Source organism: Brachyistius frenatus, unplaced genomic scaffold (genome assembly GCF_029030835.1).
Source record: "Brachyistius frenatus isolate BFR_SWC_R1_liver_20210118 unplaced genomic scaffold, ASM2903083v1 Contig_175, whole genome shotgun sequence".
Lineage (NCBI taxonomy): Eukaryota > Metazoa > Chordata > Actinopteri > Embiotocidae > Brachyistius > Brachyistius frenatus.
In genome coordinates this window covers 753,624-773,202 of record NW_027210774.1, presented here as the reverse complement: position 1 = coordinate 773,202, position 19,579 = coordinate 753,624, and the positions used below count along the sequence as shown (strand labels likewise).

At 42.4% G+C, this 19,579-nt stretch overlaps 1 protein-coding gene across 1 annotated transcript in view; it reads right to left on the bottom strand.

Moving 5' to 3' along the window:
• syne2b (spectrin repeat containing, nuclear envelope 2b) overlaps positions 1-19,579 on the bottom strand; it is a 119,392-nt gene that overhangs the window by 11,997 nt on the left and 87,816 nt on the right. The window contains 5 exon segments of the mRNA XM_069717467.1: positions 2,255-2,417; positions 13,213-13,379; positions 14,665-14,823; positions 17,084-17,239; positions 18,567-18,692. Of these exon segments, the coding sequence (XP_069573568.1) occupies positions 2,255-2,417; positions 13,213-13,379; positions 14,665-14,823; positions 17,084-17,239; positions 18,567-18,692 (771 nt within the window).

Sequence of the window (19,579 nt, the reverse complement as noted above, 5' to 3'; positions counted from 1 at the left end):
AATCAAATCAACCGATTTGTGTGTGGGTCCTTTTTTTTTGGGGGGGGGGGGGGCCTGACAGCTCCAGTTTGTTCAAAGTTGACAATCTCTGCGTTGCCATGGCGACAGGTGAAAGCTTCAACGAGCCTATCCACACAGGAGTCATCACCCACTAATGGAGAGACCTGCAAGCCTTTTTTTTCTGAGGAGCAGCTGAAGTCGTCTCTTTCAGCCGGCCTGACTCTCCACGTCTTCCTCACTCTCACCATTCAACTTTCTTTCTTTCTTTCTTTCTTTCTTTCTTTCTTTCTTTCTTTCTTTCTTTCTTTCTTTCTTTTTCTTCTCTCTGTCTCTCATCTGTCTTGATGTCTTCTCCTTTATGCCTGGAACTTTTTCACGAGACGGGTGCTCTTTGACTGATTGTCAGCGCTTTACTGTTAATATCTTGGCTAGTGGATATATATCTGCGTTCGCTCAGACCACAAAATCCGTCGTAAAAGTAGAAATAAAAACATCCAAACTCTCCAGTTAGAAACAGCACACAGGTTCCGGACACAAAAGTTCACATGCAGCTATTTTAGAACAGCTAGTAGCTTTTTTTTTTTTTTTTTTTATAAATAGCTTCAAGCACTCAGGCTGACATGTTTATGGCAGAGTAGAGCTCTTTGAAAATTTAAAAAATGTCTGCAAGTGCGAGCTTTTAGTGGAAGAGGCAGGGCACTGAAAGAGAGGGTGAAATGAGTTGTTGGGAAAAGGTTTAAAACGTGTTCCTTCACACAACAGAGGGAATAGGTAGAGGGAATAGATTTTGTATTGACTGCTGGCACCTGTGCTAATTTCTTTTTTTTTTTTTTAATAATTTAATACATTTGATTGTGTACCCAACGTGAGCCAGAGTTCAACAGGATTAAAATACCCAAACCTGTTGAAATACACTGTAATGTTACTGGAAACCGTTATTTCTCACCTAAAGTGAGCCAACCGGGTGGAACCGTCTCAAATTTGCGTTGATTTCACCAGCAAAATTGTTTGAATCGCCATGACGTTAATTTAAGTTTTGTTCTTTGTAAAAACACGGTGAACATGTGCTTCTCGAGCACCTTTATCCTGATCGATGTGCAGCCGTGATTTCAGCAAATTCACACATTTCAACTCAGAAGAAGTGAAACGTCTGCATCTTCCGTCCTGTTGCAGGAACGCGCCACGTACACTACGCGTCTGAGGGTCACCGTTTGCGTCCCACTTTACACTCTGAACACGTCGAAGCAAAGACATAAAGACGCATAGTTTGACGATTTAAATCAATGCGGCAAATATAGAACTGACCTCAGCTTCAGTCGCAAACAAATCCAACCAAGATTTTTCAAAAAGAAATGAAATAAACATCTGAAAGACCAAAATCTCCTTCATGCCGTGTAATATGAATATTTCTCCCTCTGAACCTCGCCACCTCTCCACTTTCTCTCAAACCAGGAACTTCTAGCCATTTTGAAAAGTAGCCGTACTGCAGACAAAAGGTCCAACAGGCTGAGGTCTATTTTCTTTTCTTTCTTTTTTTTGTTTTTTTGTTCCGCCTCTCGGTGCATTTACCGTCTCTCAGCTCAGCGTGACAGTTTCCTCCTTCACAAACACCTCTCCTCCTGGGCCTCGCAGAGATTTTACTTTGCAGCGCTCATTACTCGTCTGTTAGTTTGCTTTGTCACGCCTCAGGGGTGGCCGTAATATGCAGGGGTTTGAAACCAGGCGTGGTGTCGTCCCTCAGTGGAGTCTTCAATCTACCTTGTGCAACTGTAAAATAGATTTTTATGCCTGTTTTTTTCCTGAAAAATGTTCAAGCTTGGTAGTTTTGGAAAAGTAGAAAATACTATTCTATTTTTCAACCGATGTTTCTGTTTCTTTCTTCAGCTCTCATTGTTTTCCTGCGTTGAAACACAGGATTTTCTGTTGTGTTTTCATTACTTAATCTTTCATAAGACCAACATTTTTTTTCTCCATCAGATTATGACGGTGAATTGCTTTAGGTATTAAACAAGCAAAGGCAGGAATCACAGCAGCTAATTCAGAATGCTTTTTTGTTGTTGTTATTAATTAGGAACAAAATATTGCGCCGTATTTTCTGTATAAATCTAACTAATAAGGACTTTTATATCGAGAACTCTGGCCGCCAGAAAAAAGTTTTGTGACTGTTGAACCGCAGCTTCCTTCACTTCGTGTCTTGGTCTTCATCGCTGGCACGCTAAACTAAAGAAACCAAAATCCCCCCGCCTTCACCCACCTGCTGCTCGGCCAGCTTCCTCTGGATCTCGTCGCTGTGGCAGACGTTGTAGACCACCGGCTTGGCCAGCTCGGCCTCGATACGAGACAGCCACGTCCGCAGGTTGCTCATGTTTTTGTCGAGCTGCTGCACCGTCACCAGCGTCTCCTTCAGCTTCCTCACCCTGCGGAGAGAAAAAAAAAAAAAAAAAAAAAAATGGCCCGTTACAGAAGGTGTCAGTGAAGTTTGGCGGGTCGAAGAACCCAAAATCGACTTTTCTCTGTATTTATGAGACCTAACCAACAAAGTGTCCATCTCCATCTCCACTCTCTTTATGTCTGTTTCCACAATCCCAGTAAATCTTATTTAAGATATAAATCACCCCCACACAATTATTTTTTTTTTACAGCTCAGTAAATCCTGAAACAGCTAGCAACTGTAGCATTCAGCAAGTATGAACTAAACCGGAGGAAATGCTGCATTTGTTGGGGACTATTTTCAGCAGCGGATTTATTGATTGGTGCTTTTAGTTCGTATTTGGTGCAGCGGGAAGCGGGATAAACTGCTGGAAATCATGGTAACGTAGGAACTTTTCACCCAGTGCAGCGGTGTGGTTCATCCGTGAATAGTTCTTGGACAAAAATGGAGGTCTGTTGCGCAGAGAAATAAGATCTCAAAACTGTTATCACAACGTGGTCTCCGGGGTCGACAGGTGAGGTCAAAAGCCGAAAATGCTGTCGTTTGCTGCTCAAAGAATCTGTCCAACATATCCCTAAAATCTTTCAGACGTGGGCTCAGACATTCAGCACAAAATCTAATGAACCTCTTTGTTTCTCTGCGTTTCTGTGCCTCATTATTCTTATTGCTGAAGCGGCTGAACACGGCTGCGTTGGCATTCATTGAATGACAACAAGGGTTTCAGGTTAACGATGCAAGATTTGATTTTTTTTTTTTTAATTTTACCATGGCAACGCTTGCGAACTCCGATTTCAGTATTCAATTGCAGAATCTCCAAGAAGAATACACGTCTCGGAGTAAGTTTGGAAGTGAAAAGAAGCGACCCACTGCAGCTTTCCGCTGCAAAATCATCATCGCACACAACTTTACTTCATAGTGCCACTGTTAGCACCGCGCTAGTTTCTGCGGCGGGTTATCACGGCGTGTGGGAAGCGCTGCTTTCATTCTGGCCTGTGAAACACAACGGGAGCTATTATAGCTGCGCTGCAGGCTGACCTACATCTGACTGAGAGCTGCGTGGTGTCTGGGAGAGAGGCTGCACTCCAGTTCAGCTTCACAGGTCAGTGACTTACATCACCTCATTCCTCCACACAGACCAGCACAATGCCGAGAGGAGGGAGGCGACAGTCCAACGTCACCTGACTGCAGACGGTGAGACATAGAGCAAATATCCACTGCTGTGTGTTGACACGTGTGCGTGCGTGTGTGTGTGTGTGCGTGTGTGTGTGTGTGTGTGTGTGTTAAGTGGCCACTTCTGAGTGAACTGTAGGTACATCCAGAGTTATCTCCAGGTCTGTCATTGCCCTTAAACAAATATGTAGAAGGTTGCGTCACTCAGACGGTGTGCTCCAAAAATACAGAATAGCTTAAAGTGTATGTGTGTGTGTGTGTGATTTAGTAGATGGTATTTTGTGCTTTCCTTTTAGGCCATGGACACCGACTGAGACCCCAATCAAAACTGGATTCAATTTTTTTTGTATCATGATAAAATAGCCAATAGTCATCTTTTTTTTTTCTTTCTTTTTTTTAACACAAATATTTTTGCAAATGATGTCTTGCTGTTTTATTTTTTTTTACATTTATTTGATTATTTTTTATAATGACCGTGCACTAAATGGGACATTTTACGGTTAAAAAAAAAAGAAAAGTATTTTGTTATCTGGTGGATAAACTATGTAACAATGACACATTTGTTAAATGATGCTATTATAATATATCTTTGGAATTTCTTGTTACTTAGAGACAAGAAACTGATATAAACTAATGGCGATTTGTATTATTGCGATATGCTCATGTATCACTACCCCAAGGATCTCCAGTTGGAAATAGATCAACTGTGTGCAGATGAATGGTTTATATTATGTCATATTTCTTTGAAGGGTACTGGAATAAGGAAGTGCTCCTCTAAGCCATCATAGAGACAGATAGAGGAAAGCCTGGCTGTTCTCACTGTTGACCACCTGGACCTCTTTCATTTTAGAGACTACTTGAAGGCATATTAGTTTTTTTTTTTGATTTGTTTGCACTTCTTGGATTGTCTAATTCTCTGCTATTTATTTCTTTGATGCCTCACCAAAAAAAAAAAAAACCAAACCCATGATTTAGATCAGAGTTTGTTCTTTTCAGACATGGATTGTGATCAAAGTGTATTGCAACAAATTCGGTGGTATTTGCTGTGGTCAGAACTGTTGCATCTTCCATCTGAACTGTTCTCTGAAGTTGGAAATACATGATTCTTACAGGACAGCTACGTTCAAAATAGAAAATCATGCTTGACGAGGGAAAACGGGATCTTCACCGTGGATTGTGATGCCCTGTGTTGTAATTAATAGTCCAATACATCCACTACCGTGCAAATTTATAGATTTATAGACCTCGTTAACATTTCCATAAATAATGATGGTAATGTCCAGCAGAGCAAAAAATAAAACTAAAGCAGTGTACCCATTTTTTTTTTTTTTTTTTTACCCATTTCAGGCTAGTTCAGACATATCGGCCAGCACAGCTGCATGATGCAACAGTGAGACCAAACGCAGCAACAAGCTGCGTTCATTCCACCACCAAGTTTGCACAATGAAACATACGACGAGCGTTTGCATGCTGATGCTGCAGTAACACGAGCCTGGAGGGAGGGGGGGGGCGGGGGGGGAGGGTTCCTGTCCTATTTGTGGCTGCTGCTGCTGCAGCTGCATGCATGCATGTGTTTGTGTCGTGCAGGTGTGAGCTCAAGGTGGCGCGTCTCTACAGCATCTACGCGAGGACGTGGCAGGAGATGGAGGGGCGGAGAGCAACATCAGCGGCATCAAGGACATGCTGCTGTGATCGCAGATGGAGAATTGAAGGCTCATTGAAGGCGCACAGCTACACGCACGCACACACACACACACACACACACACACACACACACACACACACACCTGCTGACCAAGCTCATATAAATACCAACACACACAAGACGCTGAATTGAATTAGCTCTGAATGACTCGGCGTGCGTCTGCCTGCGTGCCTGCACTGACAAAGCCCTCCCCCCCATGCCCCCTCTTCCCCCCCCCCCACATCCCACCTCCCCCCTACGCTCCTTCCTTCAGTCTCTGGGACTCCTTCTCCTCTTTATCAAAACAAAACACCCCCGACCTGCTCTCCCCGTCACCCCCGTCTGCTTCTTCAGCCTCACGCCGGCCAAGGTGCGGCGGAGCGTGATGAGGGCTCGGGATCGGGGGGGTGTGGGGGGGGGGGGAGAGGGTACTTACAGGCTGGTGAGGAGGCTAACTCCGTGGCGATGCTCATCCGCTAGCAAGCACTAGCCCCTCCCTCCCTCCCTCCCTCCCCGCTCCGCATTCCGCCTGTCTCCTCCTCGCTCTCTCTCTCTCTCTCCCTCTCCATCCTCTCTCCTCCTCTTCCAGCTGCTACAAACAGCTGGATGCAGTAGCAGGTTCACCCAAAGATGCACAGACTCGGGAGCTCCTTTATAAAAAAAAAAATGACCTAAATAATTAAATATCAATACTAATAATAATCAAAAACGATTCTTATTTTTCTGTAGATTCCGGAGCAAAAACATTTCTTAAATCGGAGCCTTTAACTTTTTTTTTTTTTTTTTTTTTTTTTAAAAAATACTGAGCAGGAAGTTTGTTTGATAGCTTTTCAGCCTCTGTCTCTGCCGAGAACGATCCAACAAACACTAATGATGCGACTTTACTCCCGGCACTCTCCGGCTACATTAAGCACGGGACAAAAGTAAAGACAAAAGCCCATTAAAGTAAGTCCAGGTGAGGAGCAGATTCCAGGTGCAGCTGTCAACCGTTATCGGAGACGAGCTCAGAAATTACCGCCGAGAGGGCCGGAGCTGTTGACACGGACAAGAACCAGCGGGGAACCTCAGACTGGGAAAAAAAAACAAAAACAACAACAACAACCTCCATCTGCCACCGTCTTCGGTTTCAGAACACCAAGAGCGAGTGATATAATTCAGGTCTGAAGGATAGCGATTTGTAGAAACTACAGCAGGTGACGGAGAAGGAGGAAAGACGAGAAAATGCAAACAAAGAGAAAAATAAACTACCAAAAGTAAATCTTAAACTCCTTTCAGAGACGAGACGTGTAACATGGCGGGGGTTTTTTGTGTTTGTTTAACTGATGGTTTCCTGGTATTCAGATTAGTGTCTGTTATGTAAATGGTTTTATATTTAGAAATAAGACAACAGGTGCACGAGAGAGAACGTGGAAAAAAGGAGTCAAAGCGGGGTTTTTTTAAAAATACTGATATGAAGGGAGAAAATTGTTTTCTGATTGTTTGTCAAGTGAGCTTAAAGGGAACTAACCCATGAAGCAACTAAAAGAAAAAAATCATAGTTTTTATTAGAGAATTCATGCTGATCAAGCATAATAAAAAGTCGATAAGTTGCTTTTTTCTCACGTATATATTTGGTTTTCATTCAGCTGGTGTACATAGAAAAGAAATGATCCTTTTTAAAGGCTAATCTGACAAGAAAAATACATATATATACAATTATATCTTTAATAATTCTTTTACCGAGGTAAAAAAAAAAAAAAAGATGTGCATTTAGTATCTTTGTATGAGAGGAATCAACTCTAACTCTTGCATCCTTTTAAAGGGACACAAAAATATTAGCAGGGCCAACCTAAAACATTCCTTTAGTGGACAGCTGATGAATAATTGCACAGTTATATCCGAAACCTACCCGCGTACTGTATATAATAATAAACACTCATTATACTCCCATCTGTGGTGAGCAGTAAACTGAGATTTGTAACAATTGTGAATTATTTTGGCTCATCACTGACACGGGTAGAGAAAAGTGATGAAACACAAACATGCACACACACACACACCTTCTAGAAATCACAGAGCGTGAAAGCTAAATGCTCAAAACGTCTTATTCACCATTACTCACACCGACATTTCAACTTCACCGACACGGAGACATTAACTCCCACAAAACTCCATCCACATCGTCTCGCAATCCCTTGTTCAAACTTGACAAACCCCCGTGGCAACACAAGCATCATCTCCATGACAACCAGCTCCGCGACCACTTGAAAAGAGAGTGGTCGTAAATGCCCACTTTGTTTCTCCTTTTTTTTTTTGGTCTGCTTTAAAGCACTAAACAACGTGACACTCAATATTGTGCGAAAGCTCCACGTGGAATTAAACTTTGAAACAAAACGCTGCTTTGATAAAGACCGTAAATTTGTACATGTACCGGGTGTGAGGAGGCGGAGGGGGCAGGAGGGCGGGGAGACAAACATCTGCCTCACGCGCATCTTATTCAGACAATGAGCAGAGTGGATGGTGGCCCCCGGTGGCCGAGGGACCGTCTGCACAAAGGCTCGTGTCAGCTCGTCTGGCAGCTGCTGGGCCCGGTGACGGAGCACCCGGTTTGTTTTGGGGGACAAAGGGGAGCGGAGGGCCAGTGTCAACGCATCTAATCCCACCGGCAAGTCAAACCTCAGCAGTCATCTGCCGCAACTTAGTGAGGCGGGACGCAGACAAAGGCCGAGGGGGACGCTGCAGTCATCGCTGACTCTGAACCTGCTCCTCCTGAACTCCATCAGCGTTTATCCAAACATGTGACACGGTACTGCAGCACTCTGGCAGGGGACCAACCGCTGACTCACGGCAGCGCCGGGAGGGAAACGTCTTCATGTTGTGCCACATGGAATATAGTTTGGAGGGGTTTAGGTAGGGAGATATTTAGGGCGGGGTTATATTTGAGAAAAATGGCTTTTCATTTTAAAGTATTTGTGATTTAATCGAAAATCAATAAATCTGCCTGGATGTCAAACGCAGGTCTGGCAGGCCCATTACTTATTTTCTGGAGGCGTAATGCCCCATCTAAAGAGCATGTAAACCTAATACAACAAATTTTAGCCAACTTTATAAGCTAATTTAATAAAATGACAAACTGCATCTTGATCATAATTAAGATAAGCATCAAATATTCATTAAAAAAAAAAAACAACTGGGTAATTCAGAATCTGATTCACTTTTCATCTGGAGTCACTTATCCATCAATACTTCACTGCCACTTAGCAAGAACATATTCAGATTTATTGTGCACCTCTTGGTTATTAGTGGGACTGCAGATTTAGAAATTTCTGATTTAACTTGGCTGATTGTGGCGGTTTGGTGGTAAAAATGTTTACTTTTTTCTATAAATTGCACCTGTACAGGTGTAATAAGAATCTTAATTCTAACACGCTTCTTGCAGCTCCTTTTTCATTGGCTCAGAGTGTTGTGGGCGTGTCCTTCCTCGGTGTGTGGAGCCTGATTGGATTAGGGTAGTGGGAGGTTAAGTGAGGACTGAAGCACACTGACCTATAAAGCTACTTTTGTCCCGGTCTCCACTTTTTATCCGCCAACACACACACACAGACACTTGTTGCTTTGATTATCTGCCGATACAGGACGACGTTTTTATTAACAAATCTCCAAGCTGGTAATAAATCACGTAAGAATTAAACTTCACCTGTTGCTTAAACACCAAACTGCTCTGGTAGTTTTCCGGTGATAACGGCAAGGGTATGACAATACTGAAGAGTCTCACTGATCATGTTAAGCAGCTTCAGTGGACCAGAGGGGAGGGACACTCCCCACATTGATCAGCTTAGTGGGTTTTCACCCCCTCACTGCTGTCCGCAGCAGGCATCCTCAAATCCCATCGTGGCTTCTGGCTGAAGATGAGTATAAAATGATGAAGAACTGGTCTTCACTGAGCCCTGAACCTGAACTGCTTTTGGTATGAAATGGAGTGCAGATCTAACAAGTGCCGAATCAGACTAGTTTTCAGTGTTTTCAGAGGTGTAAAAAAAAAAAAAAAGTGTGAAAAGTTGTAGAGTGACAACAGCAGATTCCATCACAGCGACGAGGCTCGTGCCTCAGCAGCGGCTCATTAACGGGCTTAGCTTTGTTATGCTGGTCCGTCCCCGAGACGGAGGGAGGAGGGCAAATCCACTGTTGTGTGTGTCAAGCTCCCTCTCAGCTCCAGTACCCCTTCCATTGTCAAAGACAGAGGGCACATCTCTGTACTACAACCTGTCAATCATAATGAAGACCTTCACCCTCGGCCACTGTGAGCCACACGGATGGGTCTGTGTGGATTCAGCCTCTCTGTCAATTTAGGCTTTAAATGGAGGTCCTGGTGAGTTCAGTTCCTCTCAAATAAATATTGTGAAACAATTTTTTTTTATCTCAGCTTGAAGAATCCATGCGCACTGAAGGCCACCAGGGTTAGAGAGGAGTCAACCTGAACGAACTTCTGATGACATATTCATTACTTTGTATATTTCTCTGAAAGCTCTGATGTTTTTCAAAATGTGGGAGTCAAAGGAAGTTATTTTTTCATTTATTTATTCCAAACACCACCACTGCTGCTGCAATGTCCACACACGTAAAGACTAGAGAGATGACGCCATTAATACTGAATTGTCACTCAAAAAAACATCTCAAAAGGTTTTATTAAAATATTCTCTGACTCCAAAAAAAAAAACACAATCAACCACATTTCATTTTGATTCCTTTGATGCTCCGCTCAACTGCTTGAAAGTGCTTCAAATAAAATGGAGGAAAACCTGCATTCGACAGCTCTCTCGGTGCATATGATGAAAAATGAAGCACGGAGATGCATCACCTGGTAAACAACTACTCAACATGCACCGCTATAGCAGCAAACCAACTGAACCGAACTGCATGTGTGAACACAGAAAGGGTAGCTATTAGTTGATTGATCATTTTTTTTAATCAATTTTAGTTTTAGCGAAGATGTTCGCTAAGATGAGTTTAATAGGCTGAATTTGAATCAAATGTGAAAGAGAAACAGAGACAGACCGAGTGGCCGCGGTTGCTAATCAGCCACCATATGGCAGATTTAAGTCAGACATTCTCACGGAGGATAAGTCACCTCCATCCCCCCACCCGCATTCGTTTAACCCATCTTCACTGCAATAAGACTGTACAATAACACACCTCTGGCAAAATCCATCACACAACAATAACACCGTTGTCTGTTTTTCTTGTTTGTTTAAAAAAAAAAAAAAAAAAAAATTTAAAATGTCACACTATTGTTTAGTTAGTTTTAATCTAATTTAATTATTCTATTATATTTATTGTATATACTGTACATTTTTATATTTAATATTTTTTACTATTATTTTATTGCTTTCCTGTATCTATAAATGCTGTTCTCTCTCTCTCTCTCTCTCTCTCTCTCTCTCTCTCTCTCTCTCTCTCTCTCTCTCTCTCTCTCTCTCTATCTATCTATGTCTGGGGGGAAAAAAGCAAATCAGTTCGCTCCGGTTTTCTGTCCTTTCTCCGTCACTGAACAGACAGTTATGATGAGCAGGATTCAGTGATCAGTTTGAACCCGCTGTCCTGTTGTTTGTCAGAGATGTACGGTAATCACCGTGCCCTCCACCACCCTGTGTCCGTTCTGCTGCACGGCAAGAGCATGGATGGTAATAATTACTGCACTGTTTGACTATGGGAAAACAAAGTTACTTAAATTTTAAAATAATAAAGGCCAAAACAAACTCTCCACTAATGCACAAAGCATGTTTCTGAGATCAACCTTGTTAGAACAAATATTTATCCAGAATGTCCAGTCTGACCCTTTAAACCGAAGCATAATGTAGGTAGAAGACTCGTATTATAAGTTCAGTTAAATAGTCAAGCTAAAAGCTGCACTTAAAGCACTAAACTTTGAATATTAAAAGCCAAAACTTTTGCCGTTTGTCATGGCTTAGGTTTGTTTTCAAGATTTTAGACATGCTCCAAACAACAGTTAAATAATTATGTTCTTTCTTTCCTTATTAAAACACTGTAATGTGAAGAATACTATGCATTTCTGCTGTCCTAATATTAAAAAAAAAAAAAAAAAAGACTCAAGATGCGTCAAAGAGAAGCACAACAGCAACTTAAACTCTGAACACCAGAAAAATACAGACAAGAAGCAATCACTGCACTGCACTCTAAATCATATCACCCCTCACATTTATCCAGAGACAGCTCGCTCTAATAGAGCTGCTCCTCCTTAATTCAATGATTGGACTGATGTTCAGAGGTGTCAAAGTTCTTTACAGCTCTCTTCTCTTTCTTCACAAAACTACCGTATCACTTATTGTGTGTGTGTGTGTGTGTGTGTGTGTGTGTGTGTGTGTGTGTGTGTGTGTGTGTGTGTGTGTGTGTGTGTGTGTGTGTGTGTGTGTGTGTGTGTGTGTGTGTGTGTGTGTGTGTGTGTGTGTGTGTGTGTGTGTGTGTGTGTGTGTGTGTGTGTGTAATCGAGTGTAACACCACGAAGGCTTTTCAGGAGAGAAAAGAGTTTGTCTTTTCAGTCTTGGTTTCATAAATTGTGAAAAATGGCACATTTCAGACAGATTACAGAGGCTGTGTGTTTTTGTTTTTTTCACTTAACCCTTCAGTGTATAGATACTTCACATTAGATTGAAATAGTTTGAGAGGAAAACCTGTCATTATAAATGAGAGAATCGTTTACTTAATAGTCTCCACAATAGACCAACCACTGGGTTCTTGCTGCATATTTCCACCTCGTACTTGCACCTATGAGTCGCGTTACATATTGCACCTCTCCGTTATACAAACAGTAAAGTGGCACTAAGCCGATGCGTGGACGTTTTTAGCGGCTGCCTGCACACGGCTACCACTCCTCTCTGTGTTGGAATATGATTTGCACTTATGGATTAATGATAATATCCCCCTATCCTCCGTCGGCTCGGCGCATTTCCTCCTTTAATCTGCGTGCTGCAGAGTAACAGCTGCGCTCTGCAGCACGCAGATGAAGCTGCACGTGTCGAACTGTAGCGGTAAAACAACAAGTCTGCCTCTTCCATAATTACACTTTCTTTTGAGTGCAGAAAAAATGACCTGAACTTTCAGCAGTGCATTGACAAAAATCCTCATTCACAAAATGACACAAACCACCTTACCCCGCCTGCTGCGACAACGAGAGGATGTAGTCCAAAGGAACTGTTTCCACCTGTGTAGGATCAGTGCTGAATAACATCAGCAGCTGCCAGCACAAAGTACAAGACCGCTGTTGCTCTTTTAAAGCGGGGACGTAAAGATCTCAGCAAGTCACTCTCCAAGAAGGGCCGCTCTTGTGGTTATTGATCAACAGAGTCATGTGAACCGCAGTTATAAAAAAAAAAAGAAATTAAAAAAAAAAAAAAGAGGTGAGATTTTCCATTAGAGGAGGAGGTAATGCCGTGATCAGAGTGACAGCGGAGTACTTGGTATGCAAGAAAACGTAGGCTCAAGGTAACAAGAGTAAAACATAAAACTACTATAAAAAAAAAAGGGGCAATCAAAAGGACATCTTATTCTGAGTTTTTCAATCTGACACTTTCAACGTTTCCTATTCTCAGCAGTGCTTCAGGGTGACAGCTAATGTTGTTTTAAATGCTACCCAGGCATGCAAGTAAGTTACAGGAAGCAGGTGGCACGCATGCTAACAACATCTTCTAACTGCTGATGTTATGTTAAAGATCCAATAGTTACTGCGTCCTTAAATACGGAAGCATTTTAACAAGCTAATATGACTAAGTTGTCACGACTCTTTCATAAAAATAACGTGAAAACTCGTGAAATCATTCAGCAAAAATCGATCTCAGACAAATGCAGAGCTGACATGCTGACACACAATTTTCTCGGGCCTCCTTCTTCCTCTGTGCCCCCCCCCCTCCCATCTTTTGCTTTCTGTTCCTACCTGGCCTCGATGTGGTCGAAGAGATGCTGCCAGCGGTCGTTGACGTCCTTCAGCTTGTCGTTGATCTCGGTCTCCTTCGTCTTGTTGCTGGCGGTGATGAGCTGCTCTCCGAGCTGCTTCAGGTGGGTTTTATTCTCACTGAACAGGTTTATCTCCTCCATACAGTCCTGATGGAGAAACAAATAAAAGGAGCACGTAAATACTCTACAAATACAAATGAATTGACACATTGGTAGGACCAGTTTTGGCTTTGTAGCAGCTGAAATATAGACAAAGGAAAATAATTAACTATTACTGAGAACTCTTAACTTTTAAGTCTTGTGGTCACTTAAAACTTGTTTACTTATAATTTCAACTTTTCCTGCGAAGCATAATATACTCGACTTTTAACTTGATTTTCCCTCCAATGCTTTCTTGTTTAAAATCAACTTTTTAGGCAAAAAAAAAAGTAAATCACTGCAACTTTTGATTTTGGATGTTTGCCAGACAGTAAAAGAGCTCCTGCTGAGAGTCTTTATTCCAGGCCGAAACACTACATTTAAAGTTCAAGCGGCTATAAAGGTTTAAAACCCCCGTGAGGGCAATAAGTTTTGGTTTCAGCAGCAGCAATCGCACTTTACTGCCCCCCCCCCTCACACACACACACACACACAGTCACTCCCGTACGCACCATGACAAATTAAAAGGGGGCCGTGAGTTCACCACAAAACAAAACGGCGTGGCCCTGCTGGGGCAGAAACAGCTGTCGTCTCTTTAACAGCCGGGAGGGAACTCGCAGCTTCTTTTTCTTTTTCTTTAAAAGACTGTAGAGGCTGACGGAGTGACGCAACAAGGAGAGCACAGCAGGAAAATGATTCAATGCCAAAAACACATTTCCTAGATCAACATCTTGTTGGAAAAAAATGTTCTTGGCAAAAAGAGCTGTGAAAGAGAAAGCGACATTTCCTGTTCTGATGCTACTGGAAGTGAAACCAAGAGTGACATCTTGGATGGATTGAAAACTTTCCTGGTTAATTCATCAGAGGAAAGTGTTAGACAGGATTTGGAGCAAGACTGTCCATAATAATATCAAGATTAGTTGTTAACAATAACTCATTATACAATGTATAGCCTTCATGAATTCTCTCGTGGGTTCATTTTGGGTGATTTTAGCTACTACGGCTGCATGTTTCGTTCCCAACAGCATTTATCAACTTCCTAAAGCTCTGATTTGCATCTCTGACCAGCTGGTGCCCGTTTCATAAACCAATAGGATTGTTGTTTTATTGGGGAGAGTCCTGGGTTTCTATGTTGGGCTCTTTATTTTTTTTATATTAGATCATGATTTGTTCACATTTCCATGTGAACTAATCATCCCCCCCCCCTAAAAAATGTATGGAATCACAGCAAAAACTGATATATCTGATATGTTGTGATCACAATGCCGAGTGTGAGCGCGTCTTAGCCTCCCACCTTCTTGAGCTTCTCCACCATTTCCTCGATGTTGAGGTCGGAGTTGTGCGCCACCTTGTTCTCCATCTGCGTCAGCCACTCGCACAGCTCCTTGTTCTTCTCGTTGAAGATGATCCATGCGTTCAGGCGGTCCGCGATCTCCTGTTTACGCAGGGACACCTGGCACAAAAGAGGATCGGGGCACGGAAATCAAATCAGCTTCATTTACTTTAAGGTGATTAGTCGTGCTGTTTATGCCAAATCTCAGTCTTATTGTTATGGATGCAGATGCTGTTGGTTGCACCGGTCATATCAGTTTACCATCCTTTTTAATCTGATTTGGGAGGAGCAGCATGGTGCGGGGCATTTAGGGTGAAAGGTAAATGTGACACCGATCGGGCCTGGAAGTGACGATAGCTTTAAAAACAACATGCGTTAAGAGCAAAAGGTCGACTTTTAAGTACCACAAAATATCTTTTCTCTCAATAACTACCAGGCTTTACCAATTATTCTTATCAATAAGTTCTTTCATGAATACCTCTGAGGTCCACAGAGTGTGTTGGGCTCAATAGCGTAAAAGGAAATCCACTGAATTGTGCGCTGTTAGCAGACAGAGCAGCATTTAACAACTTCCCGGTGGTGAAGTGTTCGGCTACTGACAATGCAAACATGTACCGACACAGAAGCAACGGTAAAAACATACACTCACAAACATGTGCACATGCATATGTGTATGCCCTTAGCCCTATTTAGGACTGTCTCATCCACTACAAAGGAGATGATTCAGGACAAATGACGTATCTCCATCCTGGAGCCTCTTTCTCTCGTGAAAGTATATCGAAAAGTATTTCATGTTTTGCATTATTCCGGTGAACCGAGTCAACACAGGCTTACCGTTTCCACCTTTATCGAACTGAGGGTTCAGAGTGTGTGAAAGACTCGGAGAACCGCTTTTTTTTTTATCCCAAACAAAGTTTCTAACTGGGCAATAAAGAAAGCTTTCAACTGTTTCCACTCGGACTAAACTTCCACTCGGCCCGGTGCCGTTTGTAAAGGCGTGCTTGAAAACACACTGAAACAAGCCAGGAGGCATTTTTGAGACCTTTTTCAGACAATACGTTTCACACTTAGAAGAGAAAAGGCTTCAAAAATGAAGACTAACATGTAAATATATCTCCGTTTCCTACAAAAAAAAAAAAGTCCCATTAAAAGCCACTGAACGGTAACTGATACCGTCTCCTGGTAATAGTTGAGACGTTCAAACACGTGCAAAAACACAAACAAACAGTCAAAGACAAACAGACAGCGAGAAGGGAAAGCCGGTATGACCGCCTCCCCGCTCCCCGCTCCCCCTCCCAAACTCATTTTAATACAACAGCTCTTCTTCCTGAAGCCCATCGACCCATTACAACATTTCTCTCCTGTCACCATCTGCCCCTCCGTTCCCACAATGGTCCTCACCTCCCCCCTCTCACCATCAACCCCACCCCGGACCTGTTGGGCTCTTCAGTTGCCTTTTAAAGACTCACTGGAGATTTACTAACTTAACTTCCCATTCATGGTTTTAGACTTTTAACGCCGATGACCAAGAAACAATGAAGTCTGTGACGAACAGATTAAAGCATATCTCCGCTAAACAGTACACCGCAGACAAGAGAGCTGTTACAAACATGTCAGATGACTCTTAGATGCACTTTCAAAAAAAGATCGTTGATTCAATAAAGAAAATTAAGTTTCAGAATTTAGCCTTTTTAGCGTCTGAGCTGACTGTCCCCTTTGTCTCTTCATCCTGGAGCAGTTTGAAGAGTTAAACAGTTTCGCCTGACCAGCTGACTCCCAAAAACTCTCACACTTTTTACAATGAGGACAAAACATGAAGTGTTTAAACTGCAGGTTACATGTGTGGGATTTTTCATGACGAATCTGGATGCAAAATTCGGGAGAGATTTTAAAAATGGATTTCAAGGCCTGTTTATATTATAGGGAGTCCGAATTTTGGTTAACTTCATTCAGTGCAACTCAAACTACACAACAAAATAGATGGTGAAACTGATGTTTACATTTTTGCACTTTATATTAATCTCTGCAGCAGAGATGCCTTGAAACGACTCTCCGTGGTGATTTAACTGCAATCGATTAAAGATCAATTATGACATTTTGAAATATTCTTAGCAATGGAGGTCAATAAAGTTGGTGACCTACTCTCATGTTTTGCCATACAGAAAAAAAAAAAAACAACCTACAAGCGGGATTAAAAGGTATGGGAACTAGCTAAATGAAGATTATTACCGTAGAAGAAAAGGGATTACATCAAACTAAACCAAGTGTTGAGGAGGAGTCGATTTTTTTTCCGTTAGTGTTTGGTTAGGACGGGATCAACTCTTTGACAGATGCCCCTCGCTGCAGGCAGCAGCGTGTGCGTCGGACCCAGCAGACTAACCTTCAGGCAGAGTTCCTCCCACTGGCAGTGCAGATGCTCCACCTGCTCCTGCAGCAGCAGGACGTCGTCGGCGATGATGTACTGGGACAGGTCCGTCTTCATGGTGCTCAGCTCCGTCAGGCTCTCAGCCCAGTCGTCCAGGGAGTCCTGGTTCTCCTGCATACCATAACACACACACACACACACGGAGCACCACAACAAACAGTCAGGGACCCCCCCTCCAGACTTCTCTCACACACACACACACACACAGCTACTCCTTACTGCCTCTCCGCCCAGCCCCTTTCACTCTGGTCACTGTTTTCTCTCTTTCTCCCCGCCCAGAGGGGATTAAGGGCCGCAGGCTGCAGGCCGGGCTGGGGGAGGGGATCGAGGGAGGGGGTGGAGGATAAAACGCTCTGATGGGTCAGAGGGGATAGTTGGGAGTCAAACCTGTTTCAAAACTCGACTTTGACTCAAGTGTTTGTTTCCCTATGTGATAAGAGACACACTCAAACTGTTCCTCCCATGTTTCTGGATGTTTAGGCCTCATTATATTCGGTCTTTTCTCAATAAAAGTTCATTTATCAGCATCCTCTGGATTATCAAGAGCTCTACTTGAGGCTCTGCGAATACAAACTGGAGAACAATTTTCAATCGCCGTTTTAGAGACTAGTAGAGTAGACACCTGAAAATCTAAAAGAAAAGCACAACACGGAACAGGAAATAGACTAATTCACTTTCTCAGCAGGGGTGAGATGAGACGATCGGTACTAGTTTAGTTTACCATGAAGACCAAAACAGAGTGAGACCGCTAGCAGCTGAGCTCCAAACGTGCAAGCGCATTTTGGAAACATCCCAATCCACTTTTACCTCTTTGTGCTAAGATTATCTGACGTTAGAGTAAGATTACACTCTCTTAATTTAGTCTCTTAATTAAGTCTCTTAATTAATCATGGGTCTGTTTTTGGCGTTGCGTGAAATGAACCAATCAGCGTGTCCCACTCCCTTTAAAAGCCAAGCGTGTTTGCGCTTCGGTGGATTGTTATTAAAACTGCGAATTTGCTAAGTAGAAGGAAAGAGCTCTTCTCTGCAGAGGAAACAGGAAATCTGCTCATGTGCAGATTGATCCTCACAATAATAATCTTTCACATCGTAATCTTTATCTTTAATCTAATCTCTGCATGTTGTGTGCTGCTGTTAATGCACCCTTGAAATGCCTGTTTTTATTGCTATTTTTTTTTATTATTATTATTATTCTCTATTTGAAGCTATGCTGCTATTACAACATAATTTCCCCTCGCGGGATCAATCAAGTATATTTATCAATCTATGACAACTGTCTCGGTCTGAAACTAGAAAAGCTGCGTTGTTTTTTTTTGTTTCATTTGTACCAACCAGAAAACTCTGAAAGACATCGAAGTTTTTCAAACGTGACATTTAGCGCGTTTTGATGTTTTTTGTTGTTGTTGTTGTTGTTGTTGTTGTCTGTTTGTAGGCTTACCTTGTTGAATTTCTTTGCGCTCTGCAGCTCGTCGTTGCACTCTGGCATCGACTGGTTCAGCCTGGTTTTCATGTCCTTCAGCTGCAGCATGCTGTCGGCCATTCCGGTCTCACAGCGCTCCCAGTTCTGACACGCAATAAAAAATTAAATTCTTAAAAAGAAACCCCTCCTTAATTATTCAAATCAGTGTGATGGGATATATATATATTTTTTTTTTTTAAAAAGGCTGATTGGCTTTGAGAAGAGAGCCATCACAGTCCTTTTTCTTCTACTTCCTAAACACATCTACTGTCATTAATCAGAATAGATTGGATTAACATAGCCGCTCTCAGGCCGAGAGACCGTCAGGAGACAGATGGACAATCCAGATGTCTTTACTGTCAGACATGAAAGGTGTTTGTCCAGGTTGATGAAACAAAAAGTCAACTGTAGCATCAGACATGACATTTATACCAGCAGCTGATTCAGGGCAGTGAAGAAGAGACCTTGTGAAAGTGGCAGGTTTACAAAGCCATTGAGCACTGTACTGTATAGTTTGTACTTTTTAACCATTATTTTCTTTTTAATGCCATAAATGATCTGAAAGTACAATTATTTAACATTGGTTAAACGAGGCTGTAGTGGAGGCTGGTAGTGGGAGTGTGTAGGAGAATCATCACTCTTCCTTGCAATCAATCCCTCAAAGCCTCCGTACACTTTTCTATCAGCAAAATTGTATTAAAAAAGATAATTTCACATTTCCATCTTTGTAATAAACCAGAATAAAATAACACACTGGTCTCATTTTGTTGAATTCTAATAACCTCAGAGTGACGTTTTCACCTTTCACCTAAATAACAGTAGTCCATTCAGTCTGATGTAAGTGTCTCAGAGGACATCAGTCCAGCACTTTCACTGCCTCACAATGTGAACGAGCAGATCAAGTTTCTAAAATGTCATTGATTTTGTTCGTCCAGTGGAATCTGACCCTCCAGTTTCACTGACTGGAAGCTGCTGGTGGAGACCAACAGACG